Source organism: Lissotriton helveticus, chromosome 5_1, assembly GCF_964261635.1.
Source record: "Lissotriton helveticus chromosome 5_1, aLisHel1.1, whole genome shotgun sequence".
Taxonomy (NCBI): domain Eukaryota; kingdom Metazoa; phylum Chordata; class Amphibia; order Caudata; family Salamandridae; genus Lissotriton; species Lissotriton helveticus.
Genome location: NC_136065.1, coordinates 169,052,507 through 169,075,261, shown reverse-complemented (window position 1 = coordinate 169,075,261; position 22,755 = coordinate 169,052,507). Strand labels below are relative to the sequence as shown.

Genomic DNA, 22,755 nt, shown 5'->3' with positions numbered 1-22,755 from the left:
TCCCTGATCAAGGACACTGTCCTTTCTAATGCATCCACATGTCACTACTCCTCAGGCAGTGGAGAGGAGGAAGAGAAAAAGTGTCATTAGAATTGGGTAGCAAAGAGGGAGGGCCATACTAAGTCATCTACGAGTGGTACAGATAACAAAAATAAAGCTAGTCCACGCCGTGAGCTGGGCAATTTTAGGGCGTGATCTGAGAGCTAATAGCTGGAGCCTGGCAGACTTGCCACTGATTGCTCAAACAGGTATCCTAAGTGCCCCTGGTAAAGGCGAGAAGGCTACCTGAGAGCAGGAACAAGGCTGTAGGGTTTCTGTTATTAAGTAGGTCTCCACCTTTGTCATAGGTAGAGGTAATTCAAAGACTTAAGCTGCCTTACATAGGTAGGAATGAAGGACAGGATGTCCTCCAAATGTAGGTTTAACTTCCAAACAAGGACGTTCTTCGGACTCAAAGATCAAACCACTGGCAGAATGGAAATACAAGAAGACCCCTTTCAGAGTCAGAGGAAGGAGGAAAGGGCCATCCCCCTCCCCAACAACGACACCAGCTTGCAACTGTATGATGGGCAAAGGCTCAAAGCTGCTACAGGAGTTGCTAGAACCCAAGTCCTGCAAACCAAGCCGCAATTCTAGGCTCATCATCTATGCAATCTTGACTGACCCAGTGTCGTTCCATAGAATAGGGAGAAGGAGGTTTAGTTGAGAACGCATTCCTCTGTGCCAATGACAGTATCAAAGCAAAGAAACTAATGAGGTTTCTGGCAGCAGAACCACAACAGTCAAGGTAGAATCATCGTTGACAAGACCATGTAGGTCGACAGATGCCGGTGTAGGAGCCACTGGTACAGGTGAAATCGAAAGAGGAAAGTACCTTGGGGTACAGAGTCACACTTGAGAGGGCCCACGAAACGTGGAACATTACTAGCAACATCACCACCTGAGATGGATCAGTGTCAGGCAAGCTGAGGAGTGTGTGACAGAAGGAGGCAATGAGCCAGAATGGAGCCAGGCACTGGCATCATGCCTCAACCCAACTGAGCCAAATTAGTGAAATGGAGTTGAGAAGGAGGCCTTCCCAATTAATGGTGTTGGCTTGGGGCACACTGGGGTGGGGGAAGTAGGGGTGAAAGGGGGGAAACTCCCGTCAAGTGAATAGATGTGAAACAGCTGTCAGATACAGGGCCCAACCAAAAAGTAATCTCCCCAGAATCACCCTCTCCTGGGTGTAAATGTAAATTTAAATGTAAATTGATACTTGTATAGCGCACTACTCACCCGCAAGGGTCTCAAGGCGCTTGTACGAATACCGCTGTGGAACCCCTCCTGGCTTTCCCTGTGAGGTGTCCACTCCTGGACACCCCCAAGGTGGAGGCCAGGCATCCTTAGCATTGTGGGGGCCGTTGTGGAGATTAAGCAAGCTATTGCCCAGAGTTGCAGAGTGGGACTCCATGATTGGAATAGGGAACGAGGCGAGAATTATCAGGTCCGTGGAATTTTGAGCCCAAGACCCGCCGAGGCGGGGAATTGAACCCTGGTCCCGGGCTAGACCTCTGCATCAGGGTCTGCCGCTCTAACCATTGAGCCACACTTTTCCCTTCAAGATATCTGAATGCCCACTAAAAGGAGATTAAGATGAGATGAGGAGAAGCAGGAAGCCTACAAGCCTAGAGGAAAGGAGTGTGCCTAAACCCCAATCAGTGGAACTACAAGAAAATCCAAGGAGAAAAAAAAAAAGAAACCAACATCAGCGTGCTGGATGCCACCTTGTATGGATCGGTGAGATCACATCTGGGGAGGAGACTAAGCCGAGATGGAGCCATGGCGCCACTTGCTGGCGAAGGAGAACTATTTCAAGTTTCTGGTTCTAATACGGCACTTAGGAGGATTCATGAAGCAAGTAATCTGCAGATATAAGTATGCTTCAGAACCATGATATGCTCTCTGAGTATAAGCTTGCCGGCAGATGTTTTGACTCTCATATTCTGACGCTCAACGTTGAAAATTAGATGTCTCAGCCCTGAAGGGTACTTCCACATCTATAACCCTTTATCCTCATATGCTTCTTTTTCTTCATCAAATGATGTCTCACTGTTGATCAGTGATGAACATATGGCTGAAGAACCTTTACCTCAGCATGAAATGGGAAATCTCAGATTCAATTTTAAAATGTCTTATTATGTTTCCTTCTTTTGGGGACCTCAGAAGGCTTCAAGAGACTGTTGGCAGAAAGGGCCCCTTTCACCAGCTCTTTACATTTCTTTAACTTTTTCTGACACTTTTACATGCCCAGTGTATATGCTCCATTGATCCCTTGTTAAACCCATAGGTGCAGCTTGGCTAAAAGTAGATTTGCTGGGGAGGTAACATTCAATCTGAAAGATCACAGATACCGAAGATATCACAGGGAACCTTCTGACCCCCGCCTTTATGTCTTTTAAGCATTCATTCTCAGGGAGTCTGTCTGAACGCTTTTCTCCTCTGACAAATGTATGTTCCACCGACAGGCAAGATGATTTACTGTCAATATTAAAAGTAAAATAGCTTGTGTGTGGCGCGTTCACTAACTCCTTAAATGTTGATTTACTGATCTTCAATTCAAAATCTGGGCAGACTGTGCCTGTGTATAAAGAAGGACTCCTGGAGTACTAGATAACAATCTTGAAGTGATGCTGAGATTAAGTTTAGTCACACAAATGCGACTGAAAAATGCCAATGAGGCCAGGCAACCTGTAACACAATCTGACAATGTATGAAAGTTACAAAAAAGAGAACGATAAGGATGTCTCGAGAACAGTGTCCAAACATTTAACTTTATGTAATTGTCTAATGTGATTCTAATGGTTACCTTGCAACACTTCCTTTACTCAGTGGCTGAAGAGCAAGCTTGCTAGGAAACTCCATTAGAATAACACCAGGAGGCAGAGATACAAGACAATGGACACATTGACACTTGAAGATAGGATTGGCGAATGAATGAGCTCTCCTTTGGTATTGAATGAATTTCTAACGTTTCCTAATCCAATGGTCTCTTATCAAGAAATCTACTCTCCCTCAACTTTCATCTCAACCTCCCTTTTAGGTATGTGCACAATTCTCAATTGTTCCATATTCCTTCCACAATGTTGTTTTCAGGCTAAAATCAAGCTTTAGAAACACCCAAGGATGAAGAAGTCCTTAGTGATCAGAAGAGAGGGAAGTACAGAAAGGATGTTTTTCATGAATGACTCAAGGAGGGTCAAAGAAATAGAAAAAATAGAAGTATCGGGTTTTCCTCTGCATTTCATCACATATAGTTGTAAACATATCATTATCCAAGAATAAAAGAACATATTTGACTGATGCACTTCATACCAAAGGCTGGTGCTGCAGTGCTGTATCCATATGGTGCCCCATAACCTAGAAAAAGAAAAGAACAGTATGCTTTTGTCATATGGAAACACTTATAGCAAACGTCTGTGTAATTTTGACAAGCTAACTGATGAAATAAGTTATTTATCTTTAACTTTAGTTCTCCAGTATTGGCATCTTTCATAGAGTTACATGCTTGAATCAATCCCCATCGTTAAAGTGGGAGCTCCACAGTATAATTAGAAAGCAGTACAGTTCAATACATAGCCTATAATGGCTAGAAAACATTCACTTCATTAACTTAACCACATCATTTATTAAGAACCAAACGTCAGCCAATCAGGAAATAGTCCTCAAGAAGAGAAGGAGGGTGGGAGCACACTGCCTCGCATCTCAACACTCAACTCGCCCCTATGCATCATGGTAAATGCAGTGCATAATAACACTTACTTCGGCAGTAGTCTTTAACTGTTCACCCTTGTCGGGGCAGCCTGTGCTGTGTAGGTATAGAGAAGTGTTTCTGGATTTATTCCTTCATCAGTAGAGATCAACAACTCATTTTGGGGGTGCTGGAAATGGTGCCCAAAGTTTTCTCCGGTCTCTGTGCCACTTACTGGGTGCAGATGCATGAACACAAGCTGGTCAGCTCAGTAGCTCAAGGGACCGTAGGTGATTAGATCCAAAACCCACCAGTTTGTTATCAGTTTCCATTGCTGTAAATGATTTGAGATTCTGGCCCAAATTCGTTGGTGGGATCTGGAGGGTGTAACCGGCACCAATGATTCGTCACTGTTTTCTACCAGTGCCCCTTCCTTGAGAAGTTTGCTTTCTTCTATGAGTTTGCTATAAGCTGCTGTTGGTGGTTGTCTAAATTGTTATTTAGAACATGAAGGTCAATACTGCAGTTGAAAGGGCTGATATTGCTGATATCTATATGACTGATATCCCTCCCTTTATGAAACTAACCTTCTTCCTCTTCGAAAAGATTTTTCTCATCTGCAAAGTACCTAAAGATTTTGCGTTATCTGTGCCTGCTTTAATCGCTTGTAGGGCATTGTCCACATGTTTGCCAAACACTGCTTCCTAATCATATGGCATGTCAAAGATTCTAAGCTGGATTTCTAATCTGAACTATGCGGCTTTCAAACATCCTTGCTTTCCAAGAACAGCAGTTCCCACAAGGTGGCGAAAACCTGTTGATGCGCTATCCATTGCACAGTCTATCATTTGTGAGGAAGTTCTTTCCCCTTCCTGTAGGATCTTTTTTGCTTCTCCACTTACACCTTCGGGCAAGGGATCTATGTATGCGGCGATGTCTGATCACATTTGCCTGGCGTATTGGCCAAGAATAGCTTATGATTGGTGACTCGAACAGTAGTTGCAGCCACAGTAGAAAATTGTTTCCCTATGTTATCCATGAAGTGATGTTGAAAATGGCGTGGACAGATTCTTAGATCGACGTTGAGCTGCTTGTGTTACTACAGAATCTGGTATTGGATGACCAATCGCATGCAGGTGAGTTTTCTGGTGCTTTATATTTTTTATCTAGTCTAGATAAAACTGCAGAGACTGCAAATGTGTTCTTAATTATTTTAACACCTTTCTCCCAAATAAAATCTACAATAGGGATTGCCTTGACTGATTTTTGAGCAGGTTTCTTGAAGTTGTATAAAAAAATAATTATTGTTTGACAGTCAATGGTAATTGAAACCTCTTCGCAGCTCTTTTAATCAAATTATGAAATCCTCCAATGTTATCTGGTAGAGAATCCGCCAGTTGTGGTGCCGGCAGAGATGGTGCTGGAATTAGGTAATCATCTCATTCACTGGATTGTTGGCTGCTTTTCCGTTTTTTTCCTCCTTCTCTACCCTCACTAGAGGGTACTTCATCTCCTGTAGGTGACACTGCAATGTTTAAAGTTGGTGCTCTTTAGAGTGTCGGAGGCATAGGTAAAGTATGCGGTATGCACAGAGTGGGGCTTTGTACTTGAGTGGATTTTGGCTTTCTCAATGGCTGTGATGGAGATGCAGCCTTTGTAGGTTCCGGAACTTCGTGTACTAATCCTGCAACATACCTTGGAGGTCGTTCAAAGTTATTGCCACCTGAGCTACGTCCTCTTGAAGCTGATGGTGACCATAATGTTAATATTAGTCCACATATTGAGGAGGTTTTTCTATATATGGTTATGGTCCTGAGGAATAATAATCTTCATAGTATTCCTCTTTATCTTCCGCCTGATATTTAGCATTCAGTTCGGTAGGATTATGGACCATTCCAAATGGTCCATCGTCGATCGAATCCTTCTAATTTAGTAAGTGGGGTTGAGAGAGAGGAGACACTTTACTTAAGGAGGTATGTTCAGGCTTTAAAGTTTCAGATTGTATTCTTTCTCTTGTCGATGGTGTTATCGACAATCCAACTGGAATTTTTATCGTCGGCTAAATCCTGTTTCCCATCGCCGACAGCATCCTTGATGGCTTCTTCGTTGACAGTGCTAATGTCGTCGTCCATGTGGATGTCGTCGTTTTCAGTGTCAATTCTGACATTGGTGTTGAGGTTGACGTTGTTATTGTTGACAATTCTGAGGTTGATGTGGCAGTTACCATTAAGACGGAATTTTGAGTTGACAGCACTGAGGAGACCAACTTTAATTGTAATGCCAATCTAGGTGAGGGAGTGGTAGGCTCAGATCCTATTTCATCCAAGGAGATCTCCTTTTTGTATTTGTGAGTGCTCTCCTAATAATCTATGCCCTCCTGAAGAATCATGATAGGTCTTTTTTTTTATGCCTTTTTGGTCAGAAATTGAAGCCTCTTTAGCTTTCAGTTTTTTAAGCCATATAAAAAGCCTACTCTCTCTATCCTTCAGTGCCTTAGAAGAAAAGGTACAGCACTTTTTGCAATCTTTTACCTTGTGCGAAGGATATAGACAATCAATACACTCCTTATGTTGGTCTTCTGAGTGTAGTCTTATTTCCACATGTACCACAAGTTCTGAAAAGTCCTTTCTTTGTTGATTTGGACATGCTTAGTAATCAGATCTAGGCAGGTGCAGGTTGGAACTGGTTTTCCTGATGAATAAGCCTCTATATAAGAGAAAACTGGTAAAAAAAACTGTGCAGAGCTCAGGGAGACTCATCACACGAAGTACAGTAGGAAATGTGATAGAGTGAGGCCTCTGTGGGGAGTTGTAAGAAGCTGGCTCTAAATATACTATAACAAAGTAAGGTATGGCGTGCACAGAGTCCAAGGAGTCTCCAGAGGTAGAGCAGAGGCTAAATTAGGTAAGTACCAATAGCTCTCTTTGTGGTAGAGTGGGAAAGCAGTTAGGCTTATCCAGAGGGTGTGTTAAGCATTTATTGCATTCATTCAAACAAGACTGATGGCACGCACTCAGAGATAGAATCCAGACCAATTAGGTAAGCATAAAAAAGGTACACTTATGATTTATTTTTAGAACCTAGCAGGACTCTGCACAGGTAAGTGAATTATACTTTCAAATGCAAGACTTTTCAAGAAAATGCAGTTGTGGTTGAATTTACAATCGTTACAGGTTTGGATGGGGTTAAAAACAGTTTAAATTACACAATAATTACTTTTGGAATACTGTTGGATTACATCGACTACTCTGTGGTATGTCTAGATACAACAACAGGGATCTCACAATACAAGGTTAAGACAGACATTTGAAGGTTTGCTGTTTAGTTACTTTTTCTTTCATATAAAACTTCAGCTCGGAAGACCATTTAAAGGAACAAAACTCGTAACATTGGTTCCTATAGGAGAAAAAGGATTAACGGTTCTCAGGTAAATAACTTACAAGCAGGAATTTTAGGGGTTAGGACCAAAGTTCCCTCAAGGTCTAGGTAGGCACTCAAATTGCACCACCAGCAGCACTGGGAGGGCCAGGTGCAGAGTGCATGGACCCAACGTCAGCCAATGAGGCTAAGGGGGCCTTCAGTCAGGGGCTGCTTACGAGCAGGCCACTCGGGTGTGGAAGCAAAACTCCTGGGGTTAAGGTCAGCACTGCAGGGGCCAACAATAAGTGCATGAGCTGCACCACCAGCAGCACAGGGGGGGAGGGGGGACGGATGGATAAGTTACTTACCTGTAATCCTAGTTCTCTTCCAGGGGTATCCTCATCAAAGTCATAAGCACTGAATATTCCCGCCTATGTGCGGGACCCCGGAAACAATATAAAAATATATATGTAAAAAACACATATATCTCGCTCCACATATATGTATGTACATATATCATTTTTCTCATACCAATGCAGCTCCATAACTGAGGCTAAGAACAATGTAAGCACATATACACACAATGCAATTAGTAAGGAAGCAAAATAAAAACACATTAGGTCAAATAACCTTTGAACTTTGTGTTTTAATGAGTAGACTACTCATAAATCCTGAAAATTGCTTGCAAATAGACATTGTTAGCCCTCAGGCTGCATTGCAAAACAATAGCATAGAAAATGAAACCATTTTCAACAAAAACTGGCACCGTGCCTTTAAGGCAGCCATGACCCCAGGCTTCCCATCATGCCTCAGGGGTGACAGTTAGGTCAGTTGTTCTTTGCATAACCCTGAAGACAGGGCTCAACCACAAGATTGAAATAGTACAAAATCTCATTTACCTGGGGAGGCGGGTGGGTTGCTTATGACTTTGATGAGGATACCCCTGGAAGAGAACTAGGATTACAGGTAAGTAACTTATCCTTCTCTTCCAGGGGATCCTCATCAATAGTCATAAGCACTGAATAGAATAGCAAGCCCAACAACCACCTGCAGGTAAATGAGAAGTATATGACCCAACCAAGTCATGACAGCCAAATAATTCAGCTGTTAAACAGATTCCTCAGTGAGGCCTGGCCCACCTGGGTATCTGCTCTAGTGTCAGAATCAAGACAGTAATGTCTGGTAAATGTATGGACAGACCTCCAGGTCGCCGCTTTACAAATCTCAGACATGGGCACATCATGTAGATAAGCCGTAGTGGCCGCTCTACCTCTGGTGGAATGTGCTTTAGGAGTAAACCCCAGAGGTTTTTGCGCCAATTGGTAAGCAAGCTTGATACACGAAACGATCCACCTGGAAATGGAACGTTTCGATGCTGCATGGCCAGTTCTGATCGAACCATAGTTAATAAACAATTGATCAGAATGTCGAATAGACTTGGACCTGTCCAGATAGAACTTTAAAACCCTTTTCAGGTCCAAAGAGTGTAACGCCCTCTCAGCTGGAGTAGAGGGATTAGGAAAGAAAGTGGGTAAAGAGATAGACTGATTGACATGAAAATCTGACACCACTTTCGGCAGGAAGGAAGGGTGCGTTCTGAGCACCACTCTGTTCAAATGAAAGACTGTATACGGTTCTTTAGTACACAGGGCCTGAATTTCGCTCACCCTACGGGCTGACTTAATCGCTACCAAAAAAGCCGCTTTCCAGGAGATATGCTGCAAAGTAGGTTTATGAATGGGCTCAAAAGGTGGGCCCATCAACTTTGATAGTACTAAGTTCAGCTTCCAGGGAGGAGAAGGAGGCCGTACAGGAGGGTACACCTTTTTCAGACCTTGCAGGAAATCTTTTACTGCTGGCAACTGAAAAAAGGAGGTTTGTGAAGGTGATCGCCTATAAGCAGTTATAGCGGCTAAATGCACCTTAATGGAGTTAAACTTCAAACCTGCTTTAGCAAGATACAATAAGTATGGAAGAACTGCCTCTTCCTGACTCTTCACCGGATTATGACCATTCTGCACGCACCACATATAGAACCTCTTCCACTTGCATGCGTAAGAATGTCTCATGGAAGGACGTCGTGCTTCTCTCAGAATGGACATGCAGTCTTGTGACAGTCCTAGATGGCCGTACTGAAAGACCTCAGGAGCCATGCTGCCAAGTTCAGTGACGGAAGGTTGGGATGGTGAATCCTCCCGTTCATCTTCGATAACAGGTCCGGCCTGCACGGAAGCCTCTTGTGAGGAGACACTGACAGGTGAAGGAGGTCCGTGTACCACCATTGTCTCGGCCAGTCGGGGGCAATCAGGATCATTGTTGTGCACGAGTGATTCAGCTTGCTCACCACCTTCGGGATCAGAGGAAGGGGTGGAAAGGCGTACACAAATTCCCCATACCAATCGATCAAAAGAGCATTCCCCTTCGTTCCTGGTCGATAGAACCTCGAGGCGAAGCTTGGGCGTTTGCTGTTTACGTCATCCGCGAAGAGATCTATGGAAGGACGACCCCAAGCCTGGAAAACGTCGTCTAGTACTTCGTCGTTGAGAACCCAGTCTTCTCTGTCCTCGAAGTGCCGACTTAGTGCGTCCGCCCTCACGTTCTGCTCTCCTGGGAGGTGGACTGCTTGAACAGACAACTTGCGAGCCAGAAGCCAATGCCAGATGCCCTGAGCTTCCAGTGACAGAGTCCTTGAGCGGGTTCCTCCCTGCTTGTTTAAATAGTACATAGTGGTGGTGTTGTCCGTTTGTACTAGCACCACCTCTGTCTGAATCGAGGGAAGGAACGCTTTGAGAGCAAGGTGGACTGCTCTCAACTCCAGCAAGTTGATGTGGTAGGTGCTTTCTTTTGACGACCACAGACCCTGCACCTGAAGAGGGCCCATGTGCGCCCCCCAGCCTTGCAATGATGCGTCTGTGATGATCGTTTGCGCAGGAGGAGATTGATGGAAGAGAACTCCCACTTGCATGTTTTCCTTCTTCGTCCACCACGGAATGGAAGCTCGTGCTACCTCTGACAGAGTGATCTGATCGTCCCATCGATCTGATTGCTGGTCCCATTTGTCCTCCAGATCCTGCTGAAGAGGACGCATCCGAAGTCTGGCGTTCGGTACCAAGAATATGCAGGAAGCCATCGACCCCAAGAGGGAGGCTATCTTTCGCACTTTGAGTTCTGTTGCGAAGAACTTGCTGGCACTTGAGCGCTATTGAAAACTGTCTCTCCTCCGAAGGAAACACTTTTCCTACCTCGGAGTCTAGCAGAGCTCCTAGGAAGTGAATCTTCTGAGTGGGATGGGAGACCGACTTCTTGTAGTTGACATGCAGGCCTAGACGTTGACAAAGTTCTATGCATGTCTGGAATTGACTCCGTACATTGTCTGGAGTTGGACCTTTCAACAGCCAATCGTGTAAGTATGGGTATACGAAGACTCCCCTGCGGCGCAGAGCTGCCGCCACCACTGCGACACACTTTGTGAACACTCTGGGGGCCGACTTCAACCCAAAAGGAAGGACTTTGAACTGGTAGTGAGAGGTCCCCACCCGGAACCGAAGGAATCTTCTGTGATCTGGTCGTATCGGGACATGAAAATATGCGTCTTGAAGGTCCACCGAACACATCCAATCCCCCTTCCTGAGATGTGGATATATTTGATGGAGCGCCAACATGCGGAATTTTTCTTTTCGTACATGTAGATTGAGTGTTCTCATGTCCAGAATAGGTCTGTATTCTGCCTTCTGGCCCTTTTTTCTGACCAGAAAATACCTCGAGTATACTCCCTTCCCCCTTTGAGCCACCGGAACCCTCTCGATGGCTGATTTCTCGAGGAGTGTCGCTACTTCTTTCTTCAACATTTGTAGCTGGTGGCTTGACGTTGACATCGGAGGAACTGGAGGAGGTAGACGGTGGAAACGAAGACAGTACCCATTCTGCAGCGTGGACAACACCCATTGATCTTTTGTAATGGCCTGCCACTCTGTCCTGTGATGCGCAATGCTTCCCCCCACTGGAGTGGGCAACGGCGCTGGGGGAAGTGAAGACTCATTGCTTCTGCTGAGACTTATTGAAGTTGTTGCCTTGGCGCTGATTCCCATTTCCTTTGGAATTGCGTTTGCCTTTGTACTGCGATTTCTGTTGGCCTTGTTGGTTCTGGCCCTTCTGCCATTGAGGGGTTTGAACCCTCTGCTTCGAAGTTCCCTTGTTGTCTGAACGGAACTTCTCCCTGAATTCTTTTTTCTTTTCAAGCCCCACGGCTTTGAGGGTGTCCAACTCAGTCTTCATACGTTGCATCTCCTCATCAGCACTCGCACCAAATAGAGACTTGCCCGAAAAAGGAAGGTTTAGAATCCTGGCTTGAGCCTCGGGTTTTAATGCCGTAAGGCGCAACCATGAGGATCTCCTCGCTGTGATTCCATGCGCATAACCATGCGCAGCCAGCGTTGCCCCATCTGCCGCCGCTCCTATAATCTGATTGGAGACTTGACTGCCCTCCATCAGAACCTCCTCAAAGTCCTTTCTATCTTCCTGAGGAAGTTTCTCAGAAAATCTCTGAAGTGAGTCCCACATAGATCTATCATACCTGCCGAGCAGCGCTCCCGCATTGGAGACTTTGAGGAAAGAAGCGGAGGGGTTACAGACTCTTCTCCCCCAGGAATCTTGCACCTTGCTGTCCTTATCCGGAGGCACCGTGGATGAGGAAGCTACCGCATTGGATTTTCTAGCCGCCGCAATGATTACTGAATCAGGCGGGGGATCAGATTTCAGGAACAGAGGATCCTCATCAGGAGGACGATACTTCTTGAGAATCCTCGCTGGGACGGACTTCACCGTTGCCGGCGTCAGGAAGACTTCATTTACTGGGTCCATTATACCCGGGACCATCGGCAACAAGGGTTTGGGTGTCGTTCTGTGCTGTAGGGTTTCAAATATGACTTTCGTCTTGATCTGTGGAGCAGTCATAGGCACTCCTAGCTTTAGGGCTCCCCTGCCCAAGATATCCTGGAATGAAAAAATATCCTCAGTTGGAGATATCCTTGAGCGTGGACTGTTTGTCAAGGTCGGAGAGTAATCCCTGTGAGAGCGGGTCCTCGAAGAACTTGAAGAGCTACGGGTCCTCCTGGACCTAGATCTTCTACTTGAGCGCGTTCTAGAGTGCGATCGGTCTCTACGACGAGATCCTCTCTTACTTGAGTGCCGAGAACGTGACCGTTCCTTACGGCGATGAGCTTGGCCTCGATATGCTTTCAGCCGATCAGCTGTCTCCTTGTCCTTGGCCCAGTGGTGAAGAGGTCTATACCACCGTGGGGACAGACGAACAGGAGGAGATTTGTGTGCGGAATCCTTCACTGGTGAACGTGATCTTGGAGGTTGATCCGCTTGAGCCTGTTGCGATCTTGCAGGGGACTTGGATCTCTCCCTATCCGAAACACTGTTTCTTTCATCCGAGGATCCGCCACTGCGAGATGCTGAGGAAGATGAGGATAGGCTCACTATAGGTCTAGAGGAAGACCTGGAACGAGATCTCTCTTCTGTGACCCTCCTTATCTTGGCCGGAGGCTCCTGTAGTGGAGATTGTCCCACCTCCGCAGCTGATGCAGAGCCTGGAGAACCTAACTGAGACCTCAATAATTGAGACTGGTCCAATGGTTCACCCTCCTTTTCCTGCAGAACCTGCTGCAAAGGCGACCTCTCCTGTGATCTTGCGGGAGAGATGTTCAAGGGCTGCGAAACACTCCGTTCTCTGGAACTCCGCTGAGCCATCGACGGTGGCTGTATCGACGCCGAGCGCCCAGCAGGTAGGCGCTCCCTCGACGTCGACCGTGGTTTCCTCGATGCCGAACTCGGTGACGATGAATGTCCTTCGGCATAGAGCCCCTCGCCGTCGAAGGTGGTCTACTCGACAACGACTGAGGCTGCTTTGACGCCGATGCTCTGTCGGCGACGGTGTGTGCCTTGAGGTCGAATGTGACGGAGGCTGCCTCGACGTCGAACGCCATTGATCGGGCGTCAACGTGGGCTGCTTCGACGTCGATCGACTATGTGTCGATAGAGGTTCCCTCGACGTCGAACGACCATGACTAGTCGTCGACGGAGGATGGCTCGACGCCGAACGCCGGTGGCCAGGCGTCGACGGAGAATGCCTCGACGTCATAGCATGACGATGCTGCTTCGACGTCAGGTGGCTCGCCGTCGAACTCTTCCGCTTCGGCGGTGACCTATCCCTCGACGCCGTCTGTAGCGGAGGTACCTTCGATGTTGACGCTGAAGACATCTTCCTCGTCGCCGTCGACTGCTTCTCCAACGCCGATCTCGACGCCGAATGTGAACCAGTCGGGGCTTCTTTCGACGTCGACCGCGTCTTCCGACTTTTCTAATTCTTGGGAGATCTTCCTCTCTCAGAAAGCCCATAAACACGAATTCTCTCACGTTCTTTCAGAGTTCTGGATGATAAAACCTGGCAGTGTTCACAGGTTTTCGATGAGTGAGAGTCTGGTAGGCACAGGATACACACTGAATGAGTGTCAGTCTTGGCCATCTTCCTTCCACATGAAGGGCACTTGACAAAGAGTGAAGGCATCTCTGACAGAAAAATTACCTTTTTTTAAGCCTAAAAAAGGTAGAAATAACACCCTACGTCAAAAAGACGTCGAGTGACAGCAAAAAATTGTAGATAACAAGAATATTTTTTGACAAAAAGTCAAAAAGAAAGGGAGCTGTTTCACCAGGGTCCTGACTGAAGGAGCCGGAAAGAACAACTGACCTAACTGTCACCCCTGAGGCATGATGGGAAGCCTGGGGTCATGGCTGCCTTAAAGGCACGGTGCCAGTTTTTGTTGAAAATGGTTTCATTTTCTATGCTATTGTTTTGCAATGCAGCCTGAGGGCTAACAATGTCTATTTGCAAGCAATTTTCAGGATTTATGAGTAGTCTACTCATTAAAACACAAAGTTCAAAGGTTATTTGACCTAATGTGTTTTTATTTTGCTTCCTTACTAATTGCATTGTGTGTATATGTGCTTACATTGTTCTTGGCCTCAGTTATGGAGCTGCATTGGTATGAGAAAAATGATATATGTACATACATATATGTGGAGCGAGATATATCTGTTTTTTACATATATATTTTTATATTGTTTCCGGGGTCCCGCACATGGGCGGGAATATTCAGTGCTTATGACTATTGATGAGGATCCCCTGGAAGAGAAGCAGTGTGCCAACAAAACATCCGGGACCTTGTGAATTCTAATGGAGACCTTCGGTTCGGCAAAGATGCTGCAGAACTCGGGCAGGGAGACTTCCGGAAGACGACCACTAGCTGGAGAGGTGAGTATGGTTCTTAGGGGATGACTGGACACCATTGGTTGAGCCACCCAGGGCCAGCGGGCGTTCGATGCAGGCATCATGTTTTTATTACCTGCTCTGGTGTTGGGGGCCCTTCATATTGAGGCTGCAGGTGTCATCTTCAAGCTTGAGAGAGGTTGGAGTGCACCAGAACCCAGGTCAGGTTCGCTGGGATGGACCACCGAACTCGGGCGGTGAGCGTCTGGTGCAAAATCGCAGAGCCGCCTGGATCCGGATTCTGTGGGTGAGTCTTTGTTGAGCAAATCACGTGCTCATGGGAGACCGAGTCAGTTAGAGGAATTCAGGGCAGGTTCTCCGGACTCTGGGAAGGCTACTGAACAAGTCGGGGTTCTCGCTGTAGGAAGGTTGAAGTCTGGAGAGGCCGGTAGGGTTGGTCCCAAAGCAGTAGGTGTCTTCTTCTTGGGTCAGCACAGCTCTTCGGTCCTTCTGAGGATCGAATCTGAGGAGACAAGGTTGAGGGCTGCCCTCTAAATACTGAATTTAGGGGCATTAAAAGGTGTGTGCAGTTCTGAAACAATGGGCCCCTTCCTTGGGGTGGGTACACCCCCTAATGCCACCCTCCACTGGGAGGGGGCATGAGCCTCTTCCTAATTGGCCGAGTCCCCTCATCTCCAAAATGGAGTGGACTGAAATGTGTACTTCACCTTGCCTCCCCAACCTGAGGGGTGGGGTTGGCAAAGATGGGCACACCTCTCCTCCTAGCTCGGTTTTCCCACCAATTCTCCCGCCCAAAGTGGGGGTCAGAACTGGCGGGAGCTAGTTGCTGGAGGCAGCAAAAGGAAGGGACAGCTAAAAAAGCTTACTCTCTTGTGGCCCCAGCCCATCCTGGGGGAGGAGGCATGACACCTCTGCACAGGATGGGCTTTGTTTCTGGACCCAGAGAGCGAAGGCTCTCTACCTAGGGTCCAACAACCTGTCTGATGGCGGCAAATGGCGGGCACCATTCAGAAACCTCACCAGGGTTGGTCGTTTTTCAGGGGGTTTTTGTGTGCATTTTACATTAAATCCCACACTGGCATTGCCAGTGTGGGTTTAATGTGCTGAGAAGTTTGCTACCAAACTTCCCAGGTGTTAGTAAAGCCATTATGGAGCAGTGGAGTTCGTAATGACCAACTCCCAGGCCATATACTCTTTAGGGCTTTACTACACTTAGAATGGACAGACAATGTACCCTCACCTGGGGGCTAGTGTACTCTGCTAGAGGAGTGACTTACCTAGGCCTCAGACAGTGGGTTGCAGGCATGTGTGCCATGTCAACTCTTCACTTTTCTCTGCACCAAAACACACAGCCTGCAATGGCTGTGTGTGGGTGTTAAGGTACAGGGCCTCTAAGGGTGGCATAATAGGTGCTGCAGTCCTTAGAGCCCTTCCCTGGCCAGTGTCCTTGTTACCCATGGTACCTTTTACAAGGGGCTTACCTGTGGCCAGATATGTGCCAATTGTAGGTACAAAGGTACAGCTTTGAGAAAGAACACAGGCACTAGGAACATGATTGGCAGGGACCCAGGGGACGATGGATTTAGTCCCAGATCTCTGTACAGGGGTGAATGTAAGACATTGTTCTGCATTCTGTCCATCAACTGTTGGTTTTGTATTTGTCACCCCGAGTGGGATGGGTATGCTCAGACGTGAGTCCCATACTCTCCACACCACTGGAGTCAAGCTATCCTGGCTGAAGACGGCCGATAGCCAGAAACCGGTCCTAGGATGCTTGATTCCGGTCCTGGAAAGACATGGCTTGGCAGTTCGGGCTGGACTGTTGCCATGAGGCACAGGGTCAAGGCTGATTTGCATATGGCCATGTCTGAACTGGGGTGGTGTGGAGTGCAAAAAAACGATGGATTTAGGCCCATATCTCTGTACTGGGGTGAATGTAAGACATTGTCCTGCATTCTGTCCATCAATTGTTGGTTTTGCATTTGTCACCCCGAGTGGGATGGGTATGCTCAGACGTGAGTCCCATGCTCTCCACACCACTGGAGTCAAGCTATCCTGGCTGAAGACGGCCGATAGCCAGAAACCGGTCCTAGGATGCTTGATTCCGGTCCTGGAAAGACATGGCTTGGCAGTTCGGGCTGGACTGTTGCCATGAGGCACAGGGTCAAGGCTGATTTGCATATGGCCATGTCTGAACTGGGGTGGTGTGGAGTGCAAAAAAACGATGGATTTAGGCCCATATCTCTGTACTGGGGTGAATGTAAGACATTGTCCTGCATTCTGTCCATCAATTGTTGGTTTTGCATTTGTCACCCCGAGTGGGATGGGTATGCTCAGACGTGAGTCCCATGCTCTCCACACCACTGGAGTCAAGCTATCCTGGCTGAAGACGGCTGATAGCCAGAAACCGGTCCTAGGATGCTTGATTCCGGTCCAGGAAAGACATGGCTTAGCAGTTCGAGCTGGACTGTTCCCATGAGGCACAGGGTCAAGGCTGATTTGCATATGGCCATGTCTGAACTGGGGTGGTGTGGAGTGCAAAAAAAACGATGGATTTAGGCCCAGATCTCTGTACTGGGGTGAATGTAAGACATTGTTCTGCATTCTGTCCATCAACTGTTGGTTTTGCAGGGACCCAGGGGACACCAAGTCAAAGTGTGTCATGTGTCAGGCAGAAAAAGTGGGGAGTAACCATGCAAAAATGTACACTTTCCTTCAGAAGTGTTCTAAAGGGTGCTGTTGCCTGATTGGCTGAAGATTGGTTATTATTAAATAATGTGGATAAGTTAATGAAGTAAATGTTTTCTGGCGGTTATAGGCTTCATATTGGACTGTACTGCTTTCTAATTAGAAAAAACAACCCAAGTTAATGGGTAAAGGATCTAGCTAATGGGTAGGGTTGGCTCTCCTGACCAAACTTGATAGGAAAGGCCTACAGGAAAGTAAAATGTCTGAGTCCCCTCACTCACCAGGGATTCCCCACAGTGACATGCTTCATCATTGGGGCCATCTCAGCTCTCTACGAGCTGAGGCGTGCTGCGACTCGGGAGATTACGTAGGAGCACTTAATGGAAGAATTGGAGGGAATTTAAATTATTTTGTGGGAAAGTTCTGCAGATCTTGCAGCCTCTCACCTGGTGGTCAGGATACAAGCAGTAAATGCACTTCTTGTGGAGGTCTTCTGAAAAGAGCCGGAGCTTCCCACAAGATTCACAAGGTCGAAAAAGAGGTTTCTTTGAAGAAAACATCATAAAATGGAGAATTTCTGAAGAAACCTGAGAAGTACTGAGCAGAGCTCAGGGAGACTTCCTTCACATGCATGCAGTAGAAAATCAGAGAGCCTGAGCCTCTGAGGAGAACATTCTGGAGGGTGCTGTCGCCTGATTGGCTGTAGTTTGGACTATATATAATGACTTGGACGAGTCATTAAAGTGGAGGATTTTTTCCTTTTGACTTCTAGCTACTTTACTTCCTGGTTCTAGATTACCTATGATATGGTTTCTATATGCATGTTTATTGCTATTTTTATGTACCGTGGGACTCCCACTCCAACAACGGGGAATGATTCAGGCATGTGAATCTATGAAAGATACCCCAATACTGGAGAATTTCTTCCTACCTAATAGCAGCCAGACAGGGATTACTCAATGCCATAAACTGATAACACAAGAGTTTCCTACCTTAGAATGAAGGAGTGGGGAAATCAAACCAATAAATACTTCTCTCAATATATCCAATGAATAACTCCAATTCTTAAAAGAAAAATCGGTGTTATGATAAAAACCAAGAGTGTAAGGGTAGAGGGAACAAGAATGAGCATGGTCCGTCGCAGTATGTACCCTACTTAACCACGGTCCAAATCACAATGTACAAATTAGAAGGTCTCCGCAAAGGTGTTGCCTACGTAATGGCACCTGGATATTACTGTTGTCTCAGAGGTCAGGAACCAAGAATCACAAATAAATCGTAATGCAAGACTTTACGTACCACTCCGGAGGTCATGATTCATCACTGGCCCACCACATTCCCCAGAAATGTTTCTAGTGGTGAATGGGCTCCTTGAGTATGAAGGATTAGTTACTTACCTGTAATCCTAGTTCTCTTCCAGGGGTATCCTCATCAAAGTCATGAGTATCCTCATCAAAGTCGTGAGCACTAGAATATTCCCGCCCATGCGCGGGACCCCAGAAACACAATCATATATGTGCGCCACATATATATATATATATATATATATATATATATATATATATATATATATATATATATATATATATATATATATATATTCATCAAAGTTGCCCACGCAAATAAGCCCGCACACCAAACAGGTAAGTTGCAATCCACAACTTTTATTTAAAGATGAAGTGGGCATTTTAGTCCGTGTTACTCCTTCTGTAATCCTGCCTGATGCGTTTCAAAGATAACAATCTTCTTTTTCAAAGGCACTCCGAGGTTGCAAAGTCTTTCCTGACACAATTCCGCTTCCGTTGTTTTAAGGATTTTCAAAGCGCTCCTGCGTGGCTTTCACTCCAACAGTTCATTAAGCTCAGGTGTATTTATATATATAAATATTAAAAAAGCAAATGCGGCCTTACACACACACTAGAGTAGATTAATGCTGTAAGGACTCCCCATTATATCATAAAAGAATACATTAGAAACTGGAAAAAACAACAGCAGAGCATGTTTTAGAAATGTTTTAATGCTTAGCATAGCAGTCATCACAAACTCTCACATAGGACTGAAAGCATATACGGACCCCAGGCTGCATTGCAGAAACATAGCCTAACAAGCATTTACAATGCAATGGTTTTGCCTTTGTTAAAGTTAGAGCTATTGGCATTGCTCTTGACACTCTGAAGCTCCACTCTGAAGCTCCACTCTGCACTCTGAAGCTCCACTCTTCACTCTGAAGCTCCACTCTGCACTCTGAAGCTCCACTCTGCACTCTGAAGCTCCACTCTGCACTCTGAAGCTCCACTCTGCACTCTGAAGCTGCACTCTGAAGCTCCACTCTGCACTCTGAAGCTGCACTCTGAAGCTCCACTCTGCACTCTGAAGCTCCACTCTGCACTCTGAAGCTCCACTTTGAAGCTCCACTCTGAAGCTCCACTCTGAAGCTCCACTCTGAAGCTCCACTCTGAAGCTCCACTCTGAAGCTCCACTCTGAAGCTCCACTCTGAAGCTCCACTCTGAAGCTCCACTCTGAAGCTCCACTCTGAAGCTCCACTCTGAAGCTCCACTCTGAAGCTCCACTCTGAAGCTCCACTCTGAAGCTCCACTCTGCACTCTGAAGCTCCACTCTGAATCTCCACTCTGCACTCTGAAGCTCCACTCTGAATCTGCACTCTGAAGCTCCACTCTGCACTCTGAAGCTCCACTCTGAATCTGAAGCTCCACTCTGAAGCTCCACTCTGCACTCTGAAGCTCCACTCTGAATCTGAAGCTCCACTCTGAAGCTCCACTCTGCACTCTGAAGCTCCACTCTGAATCTGCACTCTGAAGCTCCACTCTGCACTCTGAAGCTCCACTCTGAAGCTCCACTCTGAAGCTCCACTCTGAAGCTCCACTCTGCACTCTGAAGCTCCACTCTGAAGCTCCACTCTGCACTCTGAAGCTCCACTCTGAAGCTCCACTCTGAAGCTCCACTCTGCACTCTGAAGCTCCACTCTGAAGCTCCACTCTGCACTCTGAAGCTCCACTCTGAAGCTCCACTCTGAAGCTCCACTCTGCACTCTGAAGCTCCACTCTGAAGCTCCACTCTGCACTCTGAAGCTCCACTCTGCACTCTAAAGCTCCACTCTGAAGCTCCACTCTGCACTCTAAAGCTCCACTCTGAAGCTCCACTCTGCACTCTAAAGCTCCACTCTGAAGCTCCACTCTGCACTCTAAAGCTCCACTCTGAAGCTCCACTCTGCACTCTGAAGCTCCACTCTGAATCTGCACTCTGAAGCTCCACTCTGCACTCTGAAGCTCCACTCTGAAGCTCCACTCTGAAGCTCCACTCTGAAGCTCCACTCTGCACTCTGAAGCTCCACTCTGAAGCTCCACTCTGCACTCTGAAGCTCCACTCTGAAGCTCCACTCTGAAGCTCCACTCTGCACTCTGAAGCTCCACTCTGAAGCTCCACTCTGCACTCTGAAGCTCCACTCTGAAGCTCCACTCTGCACTCTGAAGCTCCACTCTGAAGCTCCACTCTGCACTCTGAAGCTCCACTCTGAAGCTCCACTCTGAAGCTCCACTCTGCACTCTGAAGCTCCACTCTGAAGCTCCACTCTGAAGCTCCACTCTGCACTCTGAAGCTCCACTCTGAAGCTCCACTCTGCACTCTGAAGCTCCACTCTGAAGCTCCACTCTGAAGCTCCACTCTGAAGCTCCACTCTGAAGCTCCACTCTGAAGCTCCACTCTGAAGCTCCACTCTGAAGCTCCACTCTGCACTCTGAAGCTCCACTCTGAATCTGCACTCTGAAGCTCCACTCTGCACTCTGAAGCTCCACTCTGAATCTGCACTCTGAAGCTCCACTCTGCACTCTGAAGCTCCACTCTGAATCTGCACTCTGAAGCTCCACTCTGCACTCTGAAGCTCCACTCTGAAGCTCCACTCTGCACTCTGAAGCTCCACTCTGAAGCTCCACTCTGAAGCTCCACTCTGAAGCTCCACTCTGAAGCTCCACTCTGCACTCTGAAGCTCCACTCTGAAGCTCCACTCTGCACTCTGAAGCTCCACTCTGAAGCTCCACTCTGAAGCTCCACTCTGAAGCTCCACTCTGAAGCTCCACTCTGCACTCTGAAGCTCCACTCTGAAGCTCCACTCTGCACTCTGAAGCTCCACTCTGAAGCTCCACTCTGAAGCTCCACTCTGAAGCTCCACTCTGAAGCTCCACTCTGAAGCTCCACTCTGAAGCTCCACTCTGAAGCTCCACTCTGAAGCTCCACTCTGAAGCTCCACTCTGAAGCTCCACTCTGAAGCTCCACTCTGCACTCTGAAGCTCCACTCTGAAGCTCCACTCTGCACTCTGAAGCTCCACTCTGAAGCTCCACTCTGAAGCTCCACTCTGAAGCTCCACTCTGAAGCTCCACTCTGAAGCTCCACTCTGCACTCTGAAGCTCCACTCTGAAGCTCCACTCTGCACTCTGAAGCTCCACTCTGAAGCTCCACTCTGAAGCTCCACTCTGAAGCTCCACTCTGAAGCTCCACTCTGAAGCTCCACTCTGAAGCTCCACTCTGAAGCTCCACTCTGAAGCTCCACTCTGAAGCTCCACTCTGAAGCTCCACTCTGCACTCTGAAGCTCCACTCTGAAGCTCCACTCTGCACTCTGAAGCTCCACTCTGAAGCTCCACTCTGCACTCTGAAGCTCCACTCTGAAGCTCCACTCTGAAGCTCCACTCTGAAGCTCCACTCTGAAGCTCCACTCTGAAGCTCCACTCTGAAGCTCCACTCTGAAGCTCCACTCTGAAGCTCCACTCTGAAGCTCCACTCTGAAGCTCCACTCTGAAGCTCCACTCTGAAGCTCCACTCTGAAGCTCCACTCTGAAGCTCCACTCTGCACTCTGAAGCTCCACTCTGAAGCTCCACTCTGCACTCTGAAGCTCCACTCTGAAGCTCCACTCTGCACTCTGAAGCTCCACTCTGAAGCTCCACTCTGCACTCTGAAGCTCCACTCTGAAGCTCCACTCTGAAGCTCCACTCTGAAGCTCCACTCTGAAGCTCCACTCTGAAGCTCCACTCTGAAGCTCCACTCTGAAGCTCCACTCTGAACTCTGAAGCTCCACTCTGCACTCTGAAGCTCCACTCTGCACTCTGAAGCTCCACTCTGCACTCTGAAGCTCCACTCTGCACTCTGAAGCTCCACTCTGCACTCTGAAGCTGCACTCTGAAGCTCCACTCTGAAGCTCCACTCTGAAGCTCCACTCTGAAGCTCCACTCTGAAGCTCCACTCTGAAGCTCCACTCTGAAGCTCCACTCTGAAGCTCCACTCTGAAGCTCCACTCTGAAGCTCCACTCTGAAGCTCCACTCTGAAGCTCCACTCTGCACTCTGAAGCTCCACTCTGAAGCTCCACTCTGCACTCTGAAGCTCCACTCTGAAGCTCCACTCTGCACTCTGAAGCTCCACTCTGAAGCTCCACTCTGAAGCTCCACTCTGAAGCTCCACTCTGAAGCTCCACTCTGAAGCTCCACTCTGAAGCTCCACTCTGAAGCTCCACTCTGAAGCTCCACTCTGAAGCTCCACTCTGCACTCTGAAGCTCCACTCTGCACTCTGAAGCTCCACTCTGCACTCTGAAGCTCCACTCTGCACTCTGAAGCTCCACTCTGAAGCTCCACTCTGAATCTGCACTCTGCAGCTCCACTCTGCAGCTCCACTC

General features: G+C 47.4%; 1 protein-coding gene across 6 annotated transcripts in view; it reads right to left on the bottom strand.

The window, feature by feature from the left end:
- Window positions 1–22,755, bottom strand: part of STRBP (spermatid perinuclear RNA binding protein) — a 617,908-nt gene that overhangs the window by 26,751 nt on the left and 568,402 nt on the right. For all 6 annotated transcript variants that reach the window (XM_078641959.1, XM_078641961.1, XM_078641960.1 and 3 more), the window contains one exon: window positions 3,355–3,399. In XM_078641959.1, coding sequence (XP_078498085.1) covers window positions 3,355–3,399 — 45 coding nt within the window. The remainder of the gene's footprint in view (window positions 1–3,354; window positions 3,400–22,755) is intronic.